This window comes from Suricata suricatta, chromosome 1, assembly GCF_006229205.1.
Source record: "Suricata suricatta isolate VVHF042 chromosome 1, meerkat_22Aug2017_6uvM2_HiC, whole genome shotgun sequence".
NCBI classification, from domain to species: Eukaryota; Metazoa; Chordata; class Mammalia; order Carnivora; family Herpestidae; genus Suricata; species Suricata suricatta.
Genome location: NC_043700.1, coordinates 49,824,825 through 49,845,672, shown reverse-complemented (window position 1 = coordinate 49,845,672; position 20,848 = coordinate 49,824,825). Strand labels below are relative to the sequence as shown.

The window sequence follows — 20,848 nt, the reverse complement described above, 5'->3', positions numbered from 1 at the left end:
AAAAATGCTTTTATATATATTTTTTAATGTTTTATTTATTTTTGATACAGAGAGAGATAGAACCTGAGAGGGGAAGGGGCAGAGAGAGAAGGACACAGAACCGGAAGCAGGCTCCAGGCTCTGAGCTAGCTGTCAGCACAGAGCCTGACACGGGGCTCGAACCCACAAACGTGAGATCTGACCTGAGCCGAAGTCGGAGGCTTAACCGACTGAGCCACCCAGGCGCCCCGCTTTTATATATTTTTGAGAGTGAGAGAGCATGAGCAGGGAGGGGCAGAGAGAGAGGAAGACAGATGATCTGAAGGGGTTCTGCACTGACAGCACTGAGCCCAACTTGGGGCTTGAACTCATGAACTGTGAGGCAGAAGTCAAACACCCAGCACACTGAGCCACCCAGGAGGTTTCACCTCTTGAGGAAAATGCTTCTGACCAACATCCCCCTGGAACCCACCTCACCACAAGACTATGTGTTCCTTCATACAAAACAAATCATATATACTTTTTTTTTTTTTTTTTGGAGAGCGCAGGAGCAGGAGAGAGGGACAGAGGGAGAGAGAAGGAATCTGAAACAGGTTCCAGATCCAGCATAAAGCCTGATGTGGGGCTCAATCCCAACACCCTGGGATCATGACCTGAGCTGAAATCAAGAGTCAGATACTCAACAGAACTGAGCCACCCAGGAGCTCCATATGTGACCTTTTAAAAATATATATATTATTTAGCATCTATTACAGTTTATTGTAATACCTGCCTTTTGACTTTTTCCTGTTTCTCTCTACTAGACTCTCAGGCACTCAGAAGAGGGCCCATTTCTTTTTTTGGTGGTGTAGGATCCCCAGTACCCAGCAGAAACCCTTGCCAAGGAAACAATTAAGAGAGATAAGGTTGCAGCCACCCCGTTCTACCATTGTGAGACCTACCTAAGTGCTTGATAAGGAACTTGATAATCCCATGCTGACGTCATGGTCCTCTGTGTGATATGGTGGAAGTCAGAGGAGAGGTTGGAATAATCCAAGAATGTAATGACCTGTATCCACTCCAGTCATGAATAATTAGTTAACGAGTTAACTAAATAAGTAGTGACTTGGAAAATCAGTGAAGCATTGACCTAGGTGACTGAGCTCACAGAAGTAGGAATGACAATGCAAGAAAAGATGCTTCAGGAAAAAGAGAAAGTGAATATAGAGGTTCTGAAGCAAAGAAACAGGAAATGTTTGGGCAACCACAAATTGGTCAGCATTACTTGAGCTGACTTCATCAAACCTAAGAACCTCTGCTAATCAAAAGATTTCATCAAGAGTAGAAGTCAACCCATAGAGTAGGAGAAGCCAATTTTAACATGTATGTATAATAAGTCTTACATTCAGAATATCTATTGTCTAAATAGCTCCTGAAGATTATAAGACAAAGACAACTCAACAAGAAAAAAGTGGGTAAATGGCTTGCACAGACATTTCACAAAAACTATTCAACTGCATCAGGGATATAAAAATTAAAATCACATTGCAACAGTAGTATGTAGTCACCAGAATGGCTAAAATGCAAAAGAGAGAAAACACTAGGTCCTGGCAAAAATATGGAGCATTTGGAATTCTCAAACTCTGGTAATAGAAATGTGGCCCACACAAACACTGTTGGTGTAAAGAACATCACCCCCAACATTTGAATTGGGTTTTTATATGCACTCCAATGTGCCAGCAATTTGACACATAGGTCTAGAACCACATAAATGCATTCATGTGTGTACTAAAAGTCATGCACAAAGATGTTCATAGCAGCATTATTCATACTGGCATCAAATTGGAAAATCTAAATGTCCACCTAAAGGCAAATGGATTGTGGTATATTCTTAGAATACAGTAATAATAATTTTTAAAAGAACATTATATTGGGCAAAAGCAGCTGGACACAAATGTGTACAGATTATATGATTTCATTTATGTGAAGCTGAAAAGCAGGGAAAACTAACCATGATAAATCCTAGAACAGTGGTTTACTTTTGGGGGTGGCTGCAGAAGGTAACCTTCTGGGGGTGCTAAAAATATTGTATATCTTGATTTGGGTGGTGGCTCCACAGGATATGTGTATGTAAAAATTTATTAAGCTCTAGGAAATAATCGATAGGCAAGAGTTCTTTAAATTACAAGCTTCTGCTCTGCAAAACACAATGTCAAGAGAAGGAGATAACAAGCCACAGATGAGGAGAAAATATTTGCAAAAGACATGTCTGAGAGAAGACTGTTATCCCACATACAGAAAGGACGCTTAAAACTCAGTGATAAGAAAATGAAAAGCACAGGGTGCCTGGGTGGCTCAGTCAGCTGAGTGTCTGACTCCAGCTCAGGTCATGATCTCATGGTTCGTGGGTTCGAGCCCTGCTTCGGGCTCTGTGCTGACCACTAGCTCAGAGCCTGAAGCCTGAAGCCTGCTTCGGATTCTGGGTCTCCCTTTCTCTCTGTCCCTCCCCTGTTCATGCTCTGTCTCCGTCTCTCAAAAAAATGAATGTAAAAAAAAAAAAAAAGAAAAGAAAGAAAATAAAAACCCCAACTAAAATATAGGCAAAGACCTGAACAGGTAGCTTACTAAAGAAGATCTACAGATGGTAAATAAGCATATGCAAAAGATATTCACATCACATGTCATTAGGGAATTGAAAAAGCAAAATGACATTACCACCATACACCTATTAGAATGGTCAAGGTTTTTAAAAATCTTTTTTAAGTTTATTTATTTGTTTTAAGAGAGAGACAAAGAGAGAGAGCAGGGGAGGGGCAGAGAGAGAAGAGAGAGAATCTCAAGCAGGCCCCCCACTCTCAGCATGGAGCTGGATGTGGGGCTCAAACTCACAAAGAAAGATCACGACTTGAGCTGAAACCAAGAGTTGGACGCGTAATCAACTGAGCTACTGGGAACCCCAACACCCAATGCTGCCAAAGATGTGACATTTGTTGCTGGTGGGAACTCAAAATAGTACAGCCATTTTGGAAGTCAGTCTGGCAGTATCTTACAAGACTAGACATATTCTTACTGTTTGACCCAGCACTTTAGTGCTTGGTATTTACCCAAAGGAGTTGAAAACTTAACATCCACACAAAAACCTCCACAGGGATGTTTATAACATCTCTATTCATAATTGCCAAAGCTTGGAAGCAGTCAAGAAGTCCTTCAATAAGGGAATGGACAAATGGTGGCAGAAGATTGGGATCTAGTAAAATTACATATGCATTTCCCCTCAGTAGAGTCGGTAGCAACACATGGCATACGAATGAATGATGTAAGGGGAAACAAGATTGTAAATATGCACGCACCTATTAAGTGAAAAGGGGGAAATACTAAACAATATTTTAAATTTTCTATGGGGATAGGAGAGGTATAAGTGATAAAATTTTGAAATTATGAAGTCATTCTGGGTTCTCTGATATTTGTTGTGAAAAACGACAGCAAAACTGAAGAACTTACTAAAGTGACTATTAAAACATAAAATAAAAAACACTGTTTATTTGTGCAAAGGAGTCTTTCCAGGGAATTGTAAATTGGCTTTATTGAAGGGAAATGTTGAAAACAGTTTCCATACAATTATATAAACCATTACCGCACGACAGGATTTCAACACTAACAGGGATGGGTTTTGTCTTTTATTAAAACAGATTCTCAAAAATTATTCATTTCTCCCCTTCAAGCAGAATCCCATCTGTTTCAAGACTGACTAAATATGTCAGCACAGCACTTTATTTCCAGAATTTGGTAAACATTGCAAAATTAGTTTCAAAGCATATTGCAGATATTTAGCAAATTTTCTTTTCCTGAACAACTGTAGGGCTTAGGGAGGAAACTAGGCATTTTCAAACTGTTGCGATAGATTCTACCTATTTCGCTGAATGGAATTGGTTGTTATTTAACAATTATGTTTTCCCCAGCAAGACAACCAAATAATTTTGCTTTCATAGGAACTTTTTAAGAAAAATATTTTGACACGACTTTATTTAAAGGAAAAAAAGAAATGGAAATGCTGGCTCATCTTCATTAGAACTTTAATGTCTCCCCATCCTTAGCGACAAGCCGGGCGCCCACCTTACCCATCACCCTCCCAGCAGTGTAAAAGGCGAGGAGGTGGTCCAGCAGGGGCCAAAGTGGCCAGGTACTGCCGAGCTTCCTTCTTCTTCTCTTCAGCCCTCAGATGGCAGCCGGAACAGGGTGGGGCTGTCCTTGGACTCTTGGAGGTGCAGGCTGGGGTGAATCAGATCTATTTAGCCACATTCCTGAAGCAGGTTCAAAAGTACACTAACTTGATATAATTGTAAAGCTGATTTACAGCACCAATGACTTTTAGTTTTTATAAATTCGTTTAAGAAATGCCCTATCATCAACACTCCTGTTTGCTAAAAGAATAACGGGTAGAAAAAAAGAGACAACTGAGTCAGAAAGAGATTTGGAAAAGTCAGACCCAAAGTCGTAGACATACCAAATATGCATTTGACTATTTCTCTTTTCCGTTATGCACAAGTGATAAAAATCTATATCTAGTACAGTCACAAAGAGTCCCCCAGTAAGATATAAAATAAAAATTCCAAGTAATGTAAAAGCATTGTCTGTTTAATTGGAAAATTTTTTCTTTCTTAGTGGAAAAATGGTGTGTGTTACAAAAAATAGCATATTCTAATGATGTTTTAAAATTATGCTTTTAATGATACATTTTCTCAGTGCCTTGAATGTGAAAAAAATGGGAAAGCACAATCCTTGGGGAAGGAGAGCTTACTCTGATGAATTCTTGAAACTAAATTATCCTTAAACTATTCTCAATAATCCATATAAATTCCTGAAGTTACATGAGAATTACAGTTAAATTTAAATAAAGAACTGGGCAAAATAAAAATGTTTGTTTCTTGTTAATAAATAAATCTTAAATCTTTTTTCTCAAGGACTTCAAACAAATATACCAATAGAAAATATATTACACGTACCCCAATATAAGGCAAGATTTTCTTCCAAAAGTATCCCTTAGAGAGGATCACTTTATAAATGAGACATCACAAAGTCTTTTTAATACTCCAAGCTTGATCAATAACCTGAAGAGAATGCTGTTGGTGGAAATCTATTTTTAGCCTCAGATAACCTTCAGTGATGCTAATTACCAGGTGCTGGTAGAACAGACAGTACATTAAGGTAAATTAACATGTTTGCTAACGTTCCCTGGGATCATGAAGCTACAATTTCAAGTGTCAGGTGTTTAAAAATCCCTGAAAGCAATACTGTTGAGTGAGGGTTGTGGCAACCACAGGATGGATTTTGAAAGGTATTATGCAGAGGGTTACTTGTGGTTTGGGATTAAATAAAAGATTATTTGCTCTTGATTTGTGAAAACACAAAAGTTAATCACAAAAGTGAATTTGATGTTTGAATAACATTCATGAAAGGTGAATATAATGAGGGAAAATCTCATTTCGTGTTCATAGATGAACAAATTTGAAACACACAACTAATATTAAAGGTACATATTTTATCATCTCATCTGCAACCCTAAAAGCTATGTATTTAAATTTGGCAGAAAGGCTTTGGGGGAATCTTCACAGTGGAAAGATGAGGCATTGCCTGCTTAATTTAGCCCCCTCAGAGTCAAGCACACATATTAGAACCACAAAAACGGACACATGTCTATTTTCAAAATAGTGAGTACCCAAAATTATCTTAATAAAATATGATTTAAAAACAGGATTACTATCTCATGGGTGGCTTATGGAGCCAATATCCTGAGCTCGAAGTAGTTAGCTGAGATCTGGTATCTTTGTCACATTAGTTCAAATCTTATTTATTTATTTATTTATTTATTTATTTATTTGTAGTGTTTATTCATTATTGAGGGAGAGAGAAAGAGTGCAAGCAGGGAAGGAGCAGAGAGAGAGAGACAGAGCTAGAAGAGGGCTCCAGGCTCTGAGCTATCAGCACAGAGCCCAATGTGGGGTTCGAACTCAAGAACTGTGAGATCATGACCTGAGCTGAAGTTGGATGCTCAGCCAACTGAGCCACCCAGGGACCCCTCAACTCCCTTTCAATTAGACTCTTAAATTTCTCCAGCAAAAAACTAAGTTTATATTCCCTAAACTTAAAAAAAAAATTTCTTAAAAGTAAAACATTTAAAACATTTACCATATCTTGGTAAATAAATATGTACCATAAGAAGGTGATGGTAGAGTAGAATTTCTAATTTCACAAATTATTTCAATTCTTTCTCAATAGCAGTCTTTTTTTATTTTATAAAAATGTTTATTTATATTGAGAGAAAGAGGGTACAAGTTGGAGAGGCGCATAGATGGAGGGAGAGAGAGAATCCCAAGCAGGCTTTACACTGTCAGTGCAGGCGGGACTCCATCACCCAAACTGTGAGAAAATGACCCGAGGCAAAATTAAGAGTCAGAGGCTTATCCTGAACCATCCAGGTGATCCTAATAGCATTTGACTACATAAAAGTAAGAGTCAAATAAAGTTTTTCTATACTTTGGCCAAGCAATTGTATTTCTAGGTTCCTAAGAAAAGTGTTTAAACTGTAAAATTGTTACATAATTACGGCATTCTATTCAATGGATTAATTTTTTAAATGTTTTTTATTTATTTTTGAGAGACAGAGAGAGACAGCACGAGCAGGGGAGGGTCAGAGACAGAGGGAGATACAGAATCCGAAGCAGGCTCCAGGCTCTGAGCTGTCAGCACAGAGCCTGACGCAGGGCTTGAACCCACAAACCGCAAGATCATGACCTGAGCTGAAGCTGGACGCAGAACCCACTGAGCCACCCAGGCGCCCCTATTCAATGGATTATTAAGCAGCTATTCTAAAATGGTAAACATTAAAACTACATTTGTTATTTGTAAGACACATGGGAAGACTGGGTAGAAATATTAAAAAACAGCTAATATATTAGTGGCAAAAGTTGCAAGTGATTCTTTCTCAAGACATTTGGCAATGTTGTCTTTGCCCTTTTAGAGTTTAAAGAAAAAGTTTGATCATCTGATACTGTAGGGGGAAAACACAGATATACATTATGCTGTTAACATCACTTATTGATTGGGTTTAGAGGAGAAGACAACTTTTTTATTATATATCTTTAGTTGTTTGAATTCTTTAATATTTTGAAAAGATGTAAAAGGGTTTTGTTTTTAAAGACTCATGCCTTTACCATAAAATACAGTATCAAATTGGCAACCTGGCCTATGTGAGTTAAGAAATGATTAGCATCCACCCAGGAAATGTCCAAACCAGAGCAATAATACTCTCTATCCAGAGCTTGCTTCTCAATGTTGAACATTCCTGATGGCAGCCATGAGGCAGGCCGTGCCATCTGTGAAGTGACACAGAGGCACATCCAGGCCATTCTAGAACAAATCCCTACAAAGGGCCCCAATTATGAGGACATCCAAGGCAGCTGGCAGAAACACTGGAAGATGAGGTCTAAGGAATGAAAGGTCAACCTCAAGTCAGTTGTTTCTTCCCTTCTCATGGAAAGAATTCATTTCTGTTCCTTTACAATAATAGAGAGTAAATTAGGAGAGCGTAAGAACTATTTTTCAAACTGTGAACAATAATAAGTGAGCTTCAAAACACAGTTATCTAGAAGGCACGACCAACATGGTGGGAAAGTAGGGGGGTCCGTACTTCCCCTGTCTCTCAGAGAAGGACTGAAGCCAAAGACTTTGAACCCCAAGAGTCTGGGAGGAAAAGAGACTGAATGTACCAGGGAGAAACTAGGAAAACCTGACAGGTGGGTGATTGAGAACTGGGGGAGATAAAAGGGGCCACAGAGGTGCGGAAGGGAGGGATCTCCTTCTGCGAGAGACAAAGAGAAGAGAAATAGCAGCTGGGGAAGCGTAGGACTGTATCTGGACAAGAGAAAAAAACCTCAGGGACAGAGAGATCTCTAACTACAGGCTTTCTTCGTCTGGGCCAGCTGCCCTGTGTGCCCACCTGGGGGCGGGGTACCTCCTGTTCAGAGGTAGGTCAGGGGCGCAGTCTGCAGCAGGAGAAACTGGTCTCCTCCCCTGAAGTGCTGTGGCGCAAGACAAAACCAGCCGGAACCACATATCAGGCAACGAAGGTCAAGAGGTACTTCCCCAAAACCAGGGCATAGGGAGCAGTTTAAATCCCAGCCAAGCACCAGCACACGGGAGTTGGCGGAGAGAGACAAGAACGCCTCATCTGCATCCGCACCACAGTGAGGATGGCTCCCAAGGCACTCCATGGTGGTCACCATTTTTCTCCCCAGGACCGCCAAGGCAGGGCGTCAGGGATGGGTCCACAGGACCCACAGTGGAGGCGGGCCCACCCACACCAAACCACGCCCTTCCACTCCTGTTAAGTGCTATCTACTGGAGCAGGATAGAACCTGCAGAGCCAGACGGACCCCCTCCTCAAGACCAGCGTGGGGCACTGCCTGGATTAATTCTAGGACGATTCTTCTTATTCAGATATATTCTCCCATTTCTCCTTCTTATGTCTTCCCTCCTCTAAGCTGGTTACTCTGGTTATTGGTTTGTTTAAACAGACATGTTTAATCCATTCTCCTGATACATGTTCTGCACCTCCTTTCCTTTCCTTTCTCTCTCTGGAATAATCAAGCCGTTTGGTTTCTCTGGGTAACTTTATCTTCGTTTTTTTTCCCCTGACCTTTTCCTTATTTTCCTTTCTCTCTCTCTGGATTAAGCATTGTAGTCTCTCTGCCTGGCCAATGTTTATTTTTTCTTCTCCTCCCCCCCCCCCCCCCCCCCCCAGTTCTCTCTCTAAGTGCTCTTCCATCAGCACCACCTCTGCCCTGTTCTTTACTTGCACTGGTGCTTCTGGTTTTTTGCTTTTGGATGGTTTTTTGTTGTTTAATTTTTTTTGTGGGTTTGCATGTTTTTTGTTTCCTGTTTATCTGTTTGTTTTCTTTTCCAGGGCTACTTCAAGGAACAAATCAAAGCACACCTGGTAGAGGGTCAAAAACCTTACTATAAGTAGAGAAATAGAATAACCAAAGTTACAACAACAGAGAGCAAGTAACACTCTCCAAAAAGCACCTCCTGAATGGCCAGGCCCTGGACAGTGTATGACCCCTCCCCCCCTTTAACAGAGCAGTACTCACAGGTGCAGAGCACATAACAAGCTTTTAAAACTCATAAGGGACAGAAAACTACCCAAAATGATGTAATGGAAGAATTCTCCTCAAAGAAGTTCCAGGAAGAAGCAACAGCTTAAGAATAATCAAAACAGATATCAGCAACATAACTGAACAAGAATTTAGAATAATTTTTATAATAAAATTAATCACTGGGCTTGAAAAAAGCATAGAGGACAGCAGAGACTCTATTGCTACAGAGACCAAGGATCTTAAAAATAGGATGAATTTAAAAATACTATGAATGAGGAGCAAAATAAAATGGAGGTGGCCACAGCGTGGATTGAAGAGGCAGAGGGGAATAGGTGAATTAGAAAATTAAAGTATGGAAAAAGAGGAAGCTGAGAATAAGAGAAATCAAAAATCCAGGCACGAGGGGAGAATTAGAGATTAAGTGATACAATCAAAAGGAACAATATCTGTATCATAAGAATTCCAGAAGAAGAGAGAGAGAAAGGGGATAAAGGTGTACTTGAAGAAATCATAGGTGAGAACTTCCTCAATCTGGAGAAGGACACAGACATTGAAATCCAAGGGGCACAGAGAACTCCCCTCAGATGTAACTTGAATCGATCTTTTGCATGCATACCATAATAAAACTGGCAAAACACAAGGATAAAGAGAGAATTCTGAAATCTGCTAGGCATAAACATGCCTTAATATACAAAGGTAGACATGTAAGTGTAGCAGCAGACCTATCTACTGAAACTTGGCAGGCCAAAAAGGAATGACAGGAAATCTTAAATGTGATGAACAGGAAAAATATGCAGCCAAGAATCCTTTATCCAGCAAACAAAAACTGAAGGAATTTATCACTACTAAACCAGTCTTACAAGAGATCCTAAGGGGAACGCTGTGAGTGAAATGTTGCAAGGACTACAAAGTACCAGAGACATCACTACAAGCATGAAACCTCCAGATAACACAGTGACTCTAAACCCATATTTTTCAGTAACACTGAATGTAAATGGACTAAATGCTCCAATCAAAAGACATAGGGTATCAGAATGGATAAAAAAAACCAAGACCCAACTATTTGCTGTCTACAAGAGACTCATTTTAGACCTGAGGACACCTTCATATTGAAAGTGAGGGGATGGAGGACTATCTATCATGCTATTGGACGTCAAAAGAAAGTTGGAGTAGCCATACTTATATCAGACAAACTAGACTTTAAATTAAAGGCTGTAACAAGAGATGAAGAAGGGCATTATATAATAATTACAGGGTCCATCCATCAGGAAGAACTAACAATTATAAATGTCTATGCAGTGAATTCGGAAGCACCCAGATATATAAAACAATTAATCACAACATAGTCAATCTTACTGATTAGAATGTGCTAATTGCAAGGGACTTTAATACTCCATTTACAGCAATGGACAGATCATTTAGACAAAGGATCAGTAAAGAAACAATGGCCCTGAATAATACAGTGGACCAGATGGACTTGACAGATATATTTAGAACTATACATCCCAAAGCAGCAAAATATACTTTCTTCTTGAGTGCACATGGTACATTCTCCAAGGTAGATCACATACTGGGTCACAAAAAAACCCCTCAATAAATATAAAAGAATTGAGATCATACCATGCACACTTTCTGATCACAATGCTATGAAACTTAAAATCAACCATAGGAAAGAATCTGGAAAACCTCCAAATGTATTGAGGTTAAAGAACATCCTACTAAAGAACAAATGAGTCATCCAGGCAATTAGAGAGGAAATTTAAAAATATATGGAAACAAATGAAAATGAAAATACAAGAATCCAAACCCTTTGGGATGCAGCGGACAGTCCTTAAACGAAAATATATTGCAATTCAGGCCTGTCTCAAGAAACAAGAAAAATCTCAAATACAAAATCTAACAGCACACCTAAAGGAACTAGAAGCATAATAGCAAAGACACCCCAAACCCAGAAAAAGAGAAATAATAAAGATTAGAGAAGAAATAAACAATACAGAATCCAAACAACAACAACAACAAAAACAGTAGAAAAGATCAATGAAACCAAGAGTTGGTTTTTTAAAAAATAAAGAAAATTGATAAACCTCCAGCCAGGCTTCTCAAAAAAAAAAAAAAAAAAAAGAGAGAGAGAGAGGACCCAAATTGGTAAAATCACGAATGAAAATGGATTTATTCCAACCAATTCTTCAGAAATACAAGCAATTACCAGTAATTTCGTAATTATTATGCCAAAAAACTGGACAACCTGGAAGAAATGGACAAATTCCTAAACACCCACACACTACCAAAACTCAAATGGGAGTTTTCAAAGAGATAAATTGACCAGACCTATAACTAGTGAAGAAATTGAATCAGTTGTCAAAAATCTGCCAACAAGCAAGAGTCCTGGACCAGATGGTTTCCCTGGGGAATTCTACCAGACATTTAAAGCAGGGTTAATACCTATCCTTCTCAAGCTGTTCCAAAAAATAGAAATGGAAGCAAAAGTTCTGGACTCATTCTATGAAGCCAGCATTACTTTGATTCCCAAACCAGACAGAGACCCAGCAAAAAAAAAAAAAAAAAAAAAAAAAAAAAAGAATTATAGGTAATATCTCTGCTGAATATGGGTGTAAAAATTCTCAAGAAGATACTATCAAATCAAATTCAACAGCATATAAAATGAATTATTCACTAGGATCAAGTAGGATTCATTCCTGGTCTGCCAGGTTGGTTCAGTTTTCACAGATCAATCAATATGATACATCATATTAACAAAAGAAAAGATAAGAACCATATTATCCCGTCAATAGATGCAGAAGAAGCATTTGACAAAATACAGCACCCTTTCTTAATAAAAACCCTCAAGAAAGTCGGGATAGAAGGAACATACTTACACATCATAAAAGCTATCTATGAAAAGCCCATAGCTAATATCATCCTCAGTAGGGAAATATTGAGAGCTCCCCCCCTGAGATCAGGAACAGGACAGGGATGTCCACTCCCACCACTGTTGTTTAACATAGTGCTGGAAGCAATCAGCAATCAGACAACAAAAAGAAATAAAAGGCATCAAAATTGAAGTTAAACTTTTACCTTTCGCAGATGACATGATACTCTACATGGAAAATCCGACAGACTTGAGCAAAAGCGTCTGCTAGAACTGATTCATGAATTCAGCAAAGTTGCAGGGTACAAAATAAATGTACAGAAATCAGAAGCAACAGAAAGAGAAATCAAGAAACTGATCTTATTCACAATTGCACCAAGAACCATAAAATGCCTAGGAATAAACCTCACCAAAGATGTAAAAGATCTGTATGGTGAAAACTATAGAAAGCTTATGAAGGAAATTGAAGAAGACACAAAGAAACAGAAAAACATTCCATGCTCATGGATTAGAAGAATAAACATTGTTAAAATGTCATTATCCAAAGCAATCTACACATTCAATGTAATCCCAATCAAAATTGCACCAACATTCTTCTCAAAGCTAGAACAAATTATTTTAAAATTCGTATGGAACCACAAAAGACCCTGAATAGCCAAAGTAATATTGAAGAAAATCAAAAAAGGAGGCATCACAATCCCAGACTTTAGCCTCTACTACAAAGCTGTTATCATCAAGACAGTATGGTATTGGCACAAAAACAGACATATGGACCAATGGAATAGAGAACCCAGAATTGTACCCACAAATGTATGGTCAACTAATCTTTGATAAAGCAGGAAAGAATATCCAATGGAAAAAAGACAGTCTCTTTAACAAATTGTGCTGGGAGAACTGGACAGCAACATGCAGAAGAATGAAACTAGATCACTTTCTTACACCATCCATAAAAATAAACTCAAAATGGATGAAGGACCGAATGTGAGACAGGAAACCATCAAAACCCTCATGGAGAAAGCAGGAAACAACCTCTTTGACCTTAGCTGCAGCAATTTCTTGCTCAACACATCCCCAAAGGCAAGGGAATCAAGAGCAAATATGAACTATTAGGACCTCATCAAGAGAAAAAAACTTCTGCACTGCAAAGGAAACAATCAACAAAACTAAAAGGCAACTGACAAAATGGGAAAAGATATTTGCAAATGACATATCAGATAAAGGGCTAGTATCCAAAATCTATAAAGAACTCACCAAAATCCACAAAAAAAAAAAAAAAATCCAGTAAAGAAATGAGCAGAAGACATGAACAGACACTTTTCCAAAGAAGACAACCAGATGGCCAACAGACACATGAAACAATGCTCAGTGCACTCATCATCAGGGAAATACAAATCAAAACCACACTGAGATACCACCTCATGCTGGTCAGTATGGCTAAAATGAACAAATCAAGAAACTATAGATGCTGGAGAGGATGTGGAGAAATGGGAACCCTCTTGCACTGTTGGAGGGAATGTAAACTGGTGCAGCTGCCCTATAAAACAGTATGGAGAAGTTCCTCAAAATGCTAAAAATAGAACTATCCAATGACCCAGCAATAGCACTGCTAGAAATTTACCCAAGGGATACAGGAGTGCTGATTCACAGGAGCACATGTACACCAGGGTTTATAGCAGCATTTTCAATAGCCAAATTATGAAAAGAGCCTAAAACTCCATCAACTGACAAATGGATAAAAAAAGAGGGGGTTTATCTATACAATGGAATACTGCTTGGCAATGAGAAAGAATGAAATCTGGCCATTTGTAGCAATGTGGAGGAACTTGAGGGTTCCATGCTAAGTGAAGTAAGTCAGTCAGAGAAAGACAGATACCATCTGTTCTCACTCATATGTGGATCTTGAGAAACATAACAGAAGACCATGAAGAGGAAAAGGGGAAAAAAAGTTACAGAGAGGGAGAGAGGCAAACCATAAGAGATTCTTAAATACTGAGAATAAACTGAGGGTTGATGGGAGGTACGGGGAGAGAGGGGAAAGTGGGTGATGGGTATTGAGGAGGGCACTTGTTGGGATGAGCACTGGGTGTTGTACAGAAACAATAATAATTTGACAATAATTTGATACTTGCTACATCATGGAGGAACTTGGAAAACTTTATGCTAAATCAAGGAAGCCATTCCAAAAAAGACCACATATTGTATGATTCCACCTATGTGAAGCATCCAGGACAGGCAAATCCAAAGACACAGAAAGTAAAGACACGCTTGCCTAAAGTAGAGAGGGCTAATGGGCAATTTCTTTGTGGGATGTTGGTATGGCCTAACATTACAGTGATGGCTAAACAACTCTGAATATACTGAAAAATCACTGAACTATAAACTCAATTGGATGACATCACCAAGATGCCAACATAGGCTGTTCCTGACTTTGCTCACCCTCATAAGAACTAATGACTCTTCGAGAACAAGACGCCACTGAGAGAATTCTAGAACAGAGGGGTGAGGAGGAAGCACACCTCTTCTCTACCTCACACCACAGAGACCAAGACATGCTGCATTAGAAAGGTATGAGGAGCCACTACACATTGAACACACTGTCCATCCCCCAGGCCAGTGCAGCACTACGCAGAGAGAGGCCTCCCCTGAGCTTCTTGGTTCATCCAGGAGGCAGAGAACCCAAAGGTAACAACCGGCCACCCCCGGCATTGTGGGTCGCTTTGCAGGATCTTCTACTCTAACCTTGCACCACAGGGATTGCTGGGGAATCTGCAGCTCACTCAGCCACATGGAATTTGATTGTGCCAGAAGGGCAGAGGAGCTTGCAACACACCACACAGAGTTTGGCAGACCAAGTTCATACCTGTAGCGCCTGAGTAGTAATCCCAACCAGCAGCCTTGCTCACCTGCAGAACCAAGCTGGGGATGCACTCTAAGGGCTTTGGTGAGGCATAGATAGATCTGCCTGATCTAGATCCTCAAACAAGAAAATTTGCCAGCCTTTGAGCCTGGTGTGCCCACACCCAGGCAAGGCATCGAACCACAGCCCCACCCACTGTAGAGAGTGTCTTCCAGTCCCATCTGACCAGAAGCTGGAAGCTGTGTGGCCCAGCAGTGGCTGAAGTGAGAAGCAGGTGGGCAGAGCTAATTGCCCCCCAGAGCAAAGCCAGTCCCATGAATGAGGCATTCCTGTGCTTACACATACAGGCAGGGGGTTAATTCATAGCCAAGGCTGGGGAAGCCTCCTGGCCCCTCCCAACAGAAAAGCCTTGACTTGCATCTTGATAGTGATTTCCTTCTTTTGGATGTGACAGGGATACCTAAAACTCAAGCAACAAGATAAAAAAAGAAAAATCAAACTCTTTAGCTCTGCACGGCAAAAGAAGCCATCGACAATGTGAAAAGGCAACCTACAGAATGGGAAAAATATCTTCAAACACACATCTGATGGGTTAATGTCCAAAATATATAAGGAACACCTACAACTCAATAGCAAAAAACCAAATAACCCAATTCAAAAATGGGCACAGTACCTACATAGACATCTCTGCAGACATACAGATGGCCAACAAGTACACAAAAAGGTGCCCACTCACTCATCATTAGGGAAGTGCAAATTAAACTCAACACTGAGGTATCAGCTCACATCTCTTAGCGCAGTCATTGTCAAAAAGACAAAAGATAACAAATGCTGACGAGGGCATGGAGAAAAGGGACACCTTATGCACTCCTGGTGGGACCATAAACTGGTGCTGCCACTATGGAAAACCATATGCGGGATCCTCACAAAAATTAAAAGTACAACTACCATATGATCCAGCAATTTCATTTCTGGGAATAGGTCCAAATAAACCAACACTCACTTGAAAACACACTTGCACTCCCATGTCCACAGCAGCATCACAAGAGCCAAGACATGGAAGCCATCTAAGTGTCCATCAATAGATACATGAATAAAGAAGTTATGGTATACATACACAATGGAATATTACAAAGCCACAAAAAATGTTACCATTTGTAACATGGATGGACCTTAAGGGTATTACAATAAGTGAAATAAGTCAGAGACAAATACTGTATGACCTCAGTTACCATGTGGTGGAAAAAACCCCATCCAGCCTCATAGAAAAAGAAATCAGTCAGAATGGTGGTCACCAGAGGTAGAGGATGGCAGAAGGGGACATTGGAGGCAAGTGGTCAAAAGGTACAAACTTCCAGTGATAAGGGAAGTACTCGGGATGTAATGTACAGTGTGATGAGTAGTTACCACTGTGGTAGGATCTATAGGACAGTTAAGGGTCAATCCTAAGAGTGTTCATCACAAATAATACACACGAATATAAACTTCATTATATTAAGTAGGGAAAAAACTATACCAAAATAACTATTAAATAATTCAATTTTTTAGCCTGGGTAGCTCAGTTTGTTAAGCATCCGCCTTTGGCTCAGGTCACAATCTCAGTTCAAGCCCCACATTAGGCTCTGTGCAGACAGCTCAGAGCCTGGAATTTGCTTCAGATTCTGCATCTCCCTCATTCTCTGCCTCTCTCTCAAAAATAAACATTAAAAAAAATTTCCATGTACAAAACATAAGCCCATAATAGAAATGCCTTTTAGTCCATGACAGTTATTGTCCAATATGCTCATGGTAAATCTGCACAGTTTCACTCTCCAGTGATTCCACAGGTATCCCCAGGTAGCTGGAAAAAAGTCAGTCTGAATATATTTACATGGGAATTGCTTCAGAGGGTATAGAGCAGGTCTTCTGAAAGTTCAGCCTAAGTGTATATTACAAAGGCTGTCATAAGAAAAGTTCTCTTTAGAAAATGGTGTTTGGACCTGGCCAGTGGGCCACAGCTGGAACAGAATACCCCGTGGCCCTTCATGATTCTCACCCCCATCTGTTGAGTCCATCTGAAAGGAGGGGGCCCAGAAACCTGAGTATTGAGAGATGCTCCTCAGGGAGACTGACATGGCCAAGTAGGAGAATTACAACCCTGGTAACCAACACTTAGCTCAGGGGGTGCCCGGGGGGCTCAGTCGGTTAAACATACAACTTCGGCTCAGGTCATGACCTCACAGTTCATGAGTTCAAGCCCCACATCAGGTTCTGTGCTGACAGCTCAGAACCCGGAGCCTGCTTTGGATTCTGTGTCTCCCTCTCTCTCTGCCCCTCCCCTGCTCACGCTCTCTCTCTCAAAAATAAATAAGCTTAAGAAAAAAAAACACTTAGCTCACAACTGGGAAGGTAATTAAAGTAGGAGGTGCTACCCATTATTAGATCATCTTTGACATTCCTAATTTCCTATAGGCAGGTTTTTTTTAATGGAAAAATAAGTTAGAAGTGATAATTGTTGAAGAAATATCAAAAATCTCTTGTATATTATGAACATGGGATTATATATCAAACATTTTTTATGTCTTGTTGGGACAGTAAAGTATATAAATTAGGAGATCCTCTTGGATAGTCTTTAAAATGCAATCTTTGGTCTCTAGTCAAGAGAATAATGGAGTCTTAGGAGTGATACGAAAATTAAATTTAATTAAAGACAGACATCACATATTTCCCCCTTCTTTCAAATGGTCACTCCATCTTAATTAACTAAATGGAGAGTATGATGACTTAAGTCTTCATTCTGTGATATGTGTGTTTGGGCAAGTTTAGGCAAACAGCAAAGATTGAGAAGTCCTACCACCAAAGGTACAGTACTTTGAAAATGCAAAAGCCAGGTTGATTCTCCAATCTGGCAATTCAATATGAACTGCCAAAATGTCCTCCAATTAGTCCTTCCCCCCCTCATAATCCAGGTTCCTCAGGGTCTGTAACCTGGGGGCTGTTGTGGATTTCCCTTGACAGCTGTCCAGGACACAGGAGCTCTCCGTCAAGATTCCCTCAGTTAGCCTGCGCAACTCTGGTATCAGAGTTCAACATCGTCGTCACCAGCTCTGGAAGGTCAAAGTCGTGCTTCCACCCCCAGTCCTTCCGAGCATTGCTGTCATCGAAGTTCATCGGCCAACTATCCGCTAGGAAAAGACATGGAAGAGAAGCTTGTTACTCAGGCTCTAGATTTGCAAAAAGGTCTAGAACATTTTATAGGAAGGTCTACTGTACAAGGTACCACCAAAGAAATCCACTCTTTGAAATCCCTCCTTTGGGCAGACCAGAGCGGCCATTATGTGCAGACACAGCCCCTCTCTTAGAATAGAAGATTCTCTTACATGCCTCCTGTCAGGCTCTGTGAGTTGAGATGCACTATGAAAATCTGACCCGAAGTTGGAAGGCAGGAATCTTAAAACAATGCTCCAGGGCCACAGTGGCTGTCACAGCATTGGAAATCCCAGGGATGTTTTCTTATGCTGTCTGCTTGTTTTAAATATAAAATGGTGAAATGCTGATAAGCTGTTTATTTGGAATAGAACTAGTCCAACATCTTGGGATACCATTTCCCCCAAACTACAGCATCTGTTGGCTCAACAGCAGCTCCTTCTGCAGGAGGTGCCAGGACCATCCTTAGCCTCCGTGCTTTGTGTCCTAAAGAGACTCTCAGCACAGACTAAAGCTTAACTTTAGTTTTCATGGGGTTTGCAATAATGTACCAACCTATGGCCTGTCGAACAGAATCCACGTTGTACGTGATCTGGAATTCTGGTATGTGCTTGAGAAGTTCCTGGGCCAGGTCCTCAGGGGTGAAGCTCATGGCATTGACATTGTAGGTCCTCATGGAAAGGGACTCTGCTGGGGCCTCCATGACTTCCAGGGTGGCCCTCAGGCAGTCATCAATGTACATCATCGGGAGCCGCGTGCTGGATTTCAGGTTGCACTCAAATTTGCCATTCTTTATAGCATCGTGGAAGATCCGGACTGCATAGTCTGAAAGAGAATCCTGTCTGTGGGTCTTCTTATAACAAAAGAGCAAATGAACCTCTTGCATTAGGGCCATGGTTCTCAAAGGCCTTAGTCTAAGAACTCCTTTATGCTCTTAAACAACACTGAGGACCTCCTCTAAGAGGTCTTCAGTGGGAGTTACATCACTATCTACAGCACCAGAAATTAACTGAGAATTAAAAAAAATATTACTCCCTTTTAAAATGACAATAGGGGAGCCTGGGTGGCTCAGTTGGTTGAGCCTCCGACTGCAGCTCAGGTCGTGATCTCACAGTTTGTGAGTTTGTGCCCCATGTAGGGCTCTGTGCTGACAGCTCAGAGCCTGAAGCCTGCTTCAGATTCCTTGCCTCCCTCTCTCTCTGCCCCTCCCTCACTCATGCTCTGTCTCTCTCTCAAAAATAAACATTAAAAAAATTATTGTTGGGGCGTCTGGGTGGCTCAGTCGGTTGAGCGTCCGACTTCGGCTCATGTCATGATCTCACAGTTCGTGGTTCAAGCCCCACATCAGGCTCTGTGCTGACAGCTGGCTCAGAGCCTGGAGCCTACTTCAGATTCTGTGTCTCCCTCTCTCTCTGACCCTCCCCTGCTCATGCTCTCTCTCTCAAAAATAAATAAAACATTAAAAAAAATGTATTGTTTCTCAGGCCCCTCATATGGGGGTTACTGAATATAATGCATGCTTGAGTCCAAATTAAGAAGAATAATACATATGCTCCTTTTAAAATATGCAATGCATCTACTCCTGAAACCAATATTGCACATTATCCTAACTCTAAAATTTTTAAAAAATCATAACAAATAAACTAAAATATGCAATGCATACAGTCCATTTTCTGCATTAAGAAACAAAGCTCTCGGGGCACTTGGGTGGCTCAGTCAGTTAAGCATCTGACTCTGCTCAGGTAACGATCTCACAGTCCTAAGTTTGAGCCCCACATCGAGCTCTGAGCTGTCGGCACTGCTTCAGATTCTGACTCCCTCACTCTCTGCCCCTCTCTTGCTCGCATGCTCTTTATCAAAAATAAATAAATGAACATTAAACTCTCTTGCATGAAGAAACAAAGGCTGGATTTAAAAAAAAAAGAAGAGGCTATTTCCTATTTGGTGTCTTCCTACATTGCGGGTAACAAATATGTCTTCAAACACTATCGGATTCCAGCACTGTGGGTGGCCAATCCTGAGCTGGATTTGCAGCAGCAGCACGAGCTGCCCTTCGACAAGTTCAAGTCAGTAGGATTCCGTGAACTTCTCAGATGCACCTCCCAGAAGGGAAGCAGGACCTCTGTCAGCACACGGCTAAAAAGATGGCCGGTCCCTCACCTCTTCACAGCACTAAGAAAGCCCATCTTGGGGCGCCTGAGTGGCTCAGTCAGTTGAGCGTCCAACTTTGGCTCAGGTCGTCATGTCATGGTCTGTGAGTTTGAGCCCTGCATCGGGCTGTGTGCTGACAGCTCAGAGCCTGGAGCCTGCTTCCAATTCTGTGTCTCCCTCTCTCTCTGTCTGTCCCCTGCTCATGCTCTGTCTCTCTCTCTCTCTCTCAAAAACAAATAAACGTTAAAAATAAAAAAGGAAAGAAATAAAGCCCATCTTATGTGGGACAGAAACAGGAAACTACACTTACCAGTAGTTCCTCCACCAGGCTGGGAGTCTGCAGAGATGATTCCAGGGTATCTCAGGCATCGGAAATCTAACCCATACCGGTAATGATAATACTATAGAAAAGAGAAAAACTACTTTAAAACCAATCTTTTAATTTAGATAGAACAAAGTGAAAAAAAACCCACCAAAAAACAAAAAAAGCTTTTTTTTGGTGAAAGTTCTTTCCATGCAGTTCTATTAAAATATTCCTAAGGGAAAGGAGACTGTCTTAAGAGTCACTCATTTTTCTTTAATAAATAATCCTGAGGTTTTAATCTTCAAAATATCATCACTCTGGTGACCTATTAACCTATTAATGAATCAGTCTGCCACTCTAGGGATTTC

General features: G+C 40.6%; 1 protein-coding gene across 1 annotated transcript in view; it reads right to left on the bottom strand.

The window, feature by feature from the left end:
* Positions 1 to 17,501: 17,501 nt before the first annotated feature.
* Positions 17,502 to 20,848, bottom strand: part of LOC115298209 (L-threonine 3-dehydrogenase, mitochondrial) — an 18,498-nt gene continuing 15,151 nt past the window's right edge. Inside the window, exons 7-9 of the mRNA XM_029946711.1 lie at positions 20,487 to 20,577; positions 18,581 to 18,850; positions 17,502 to 18,003 (exon numbers count right to left, since the gene is read on the bottom strand). Coding sequence (XP_029802571.1) covers positions 17,873 to 18,003; positions 18,581 to 18,850; positions 20,487 to 20,577 — 492 coding nt within the window. The 3' untranslated portion in view covers positions 17,502 to 17,872. The remainder of the gene's footprint in view (positions 18,004 to 18,580; positions 18,851 to 20,486; positions 20,578 to 20,848) is intronic.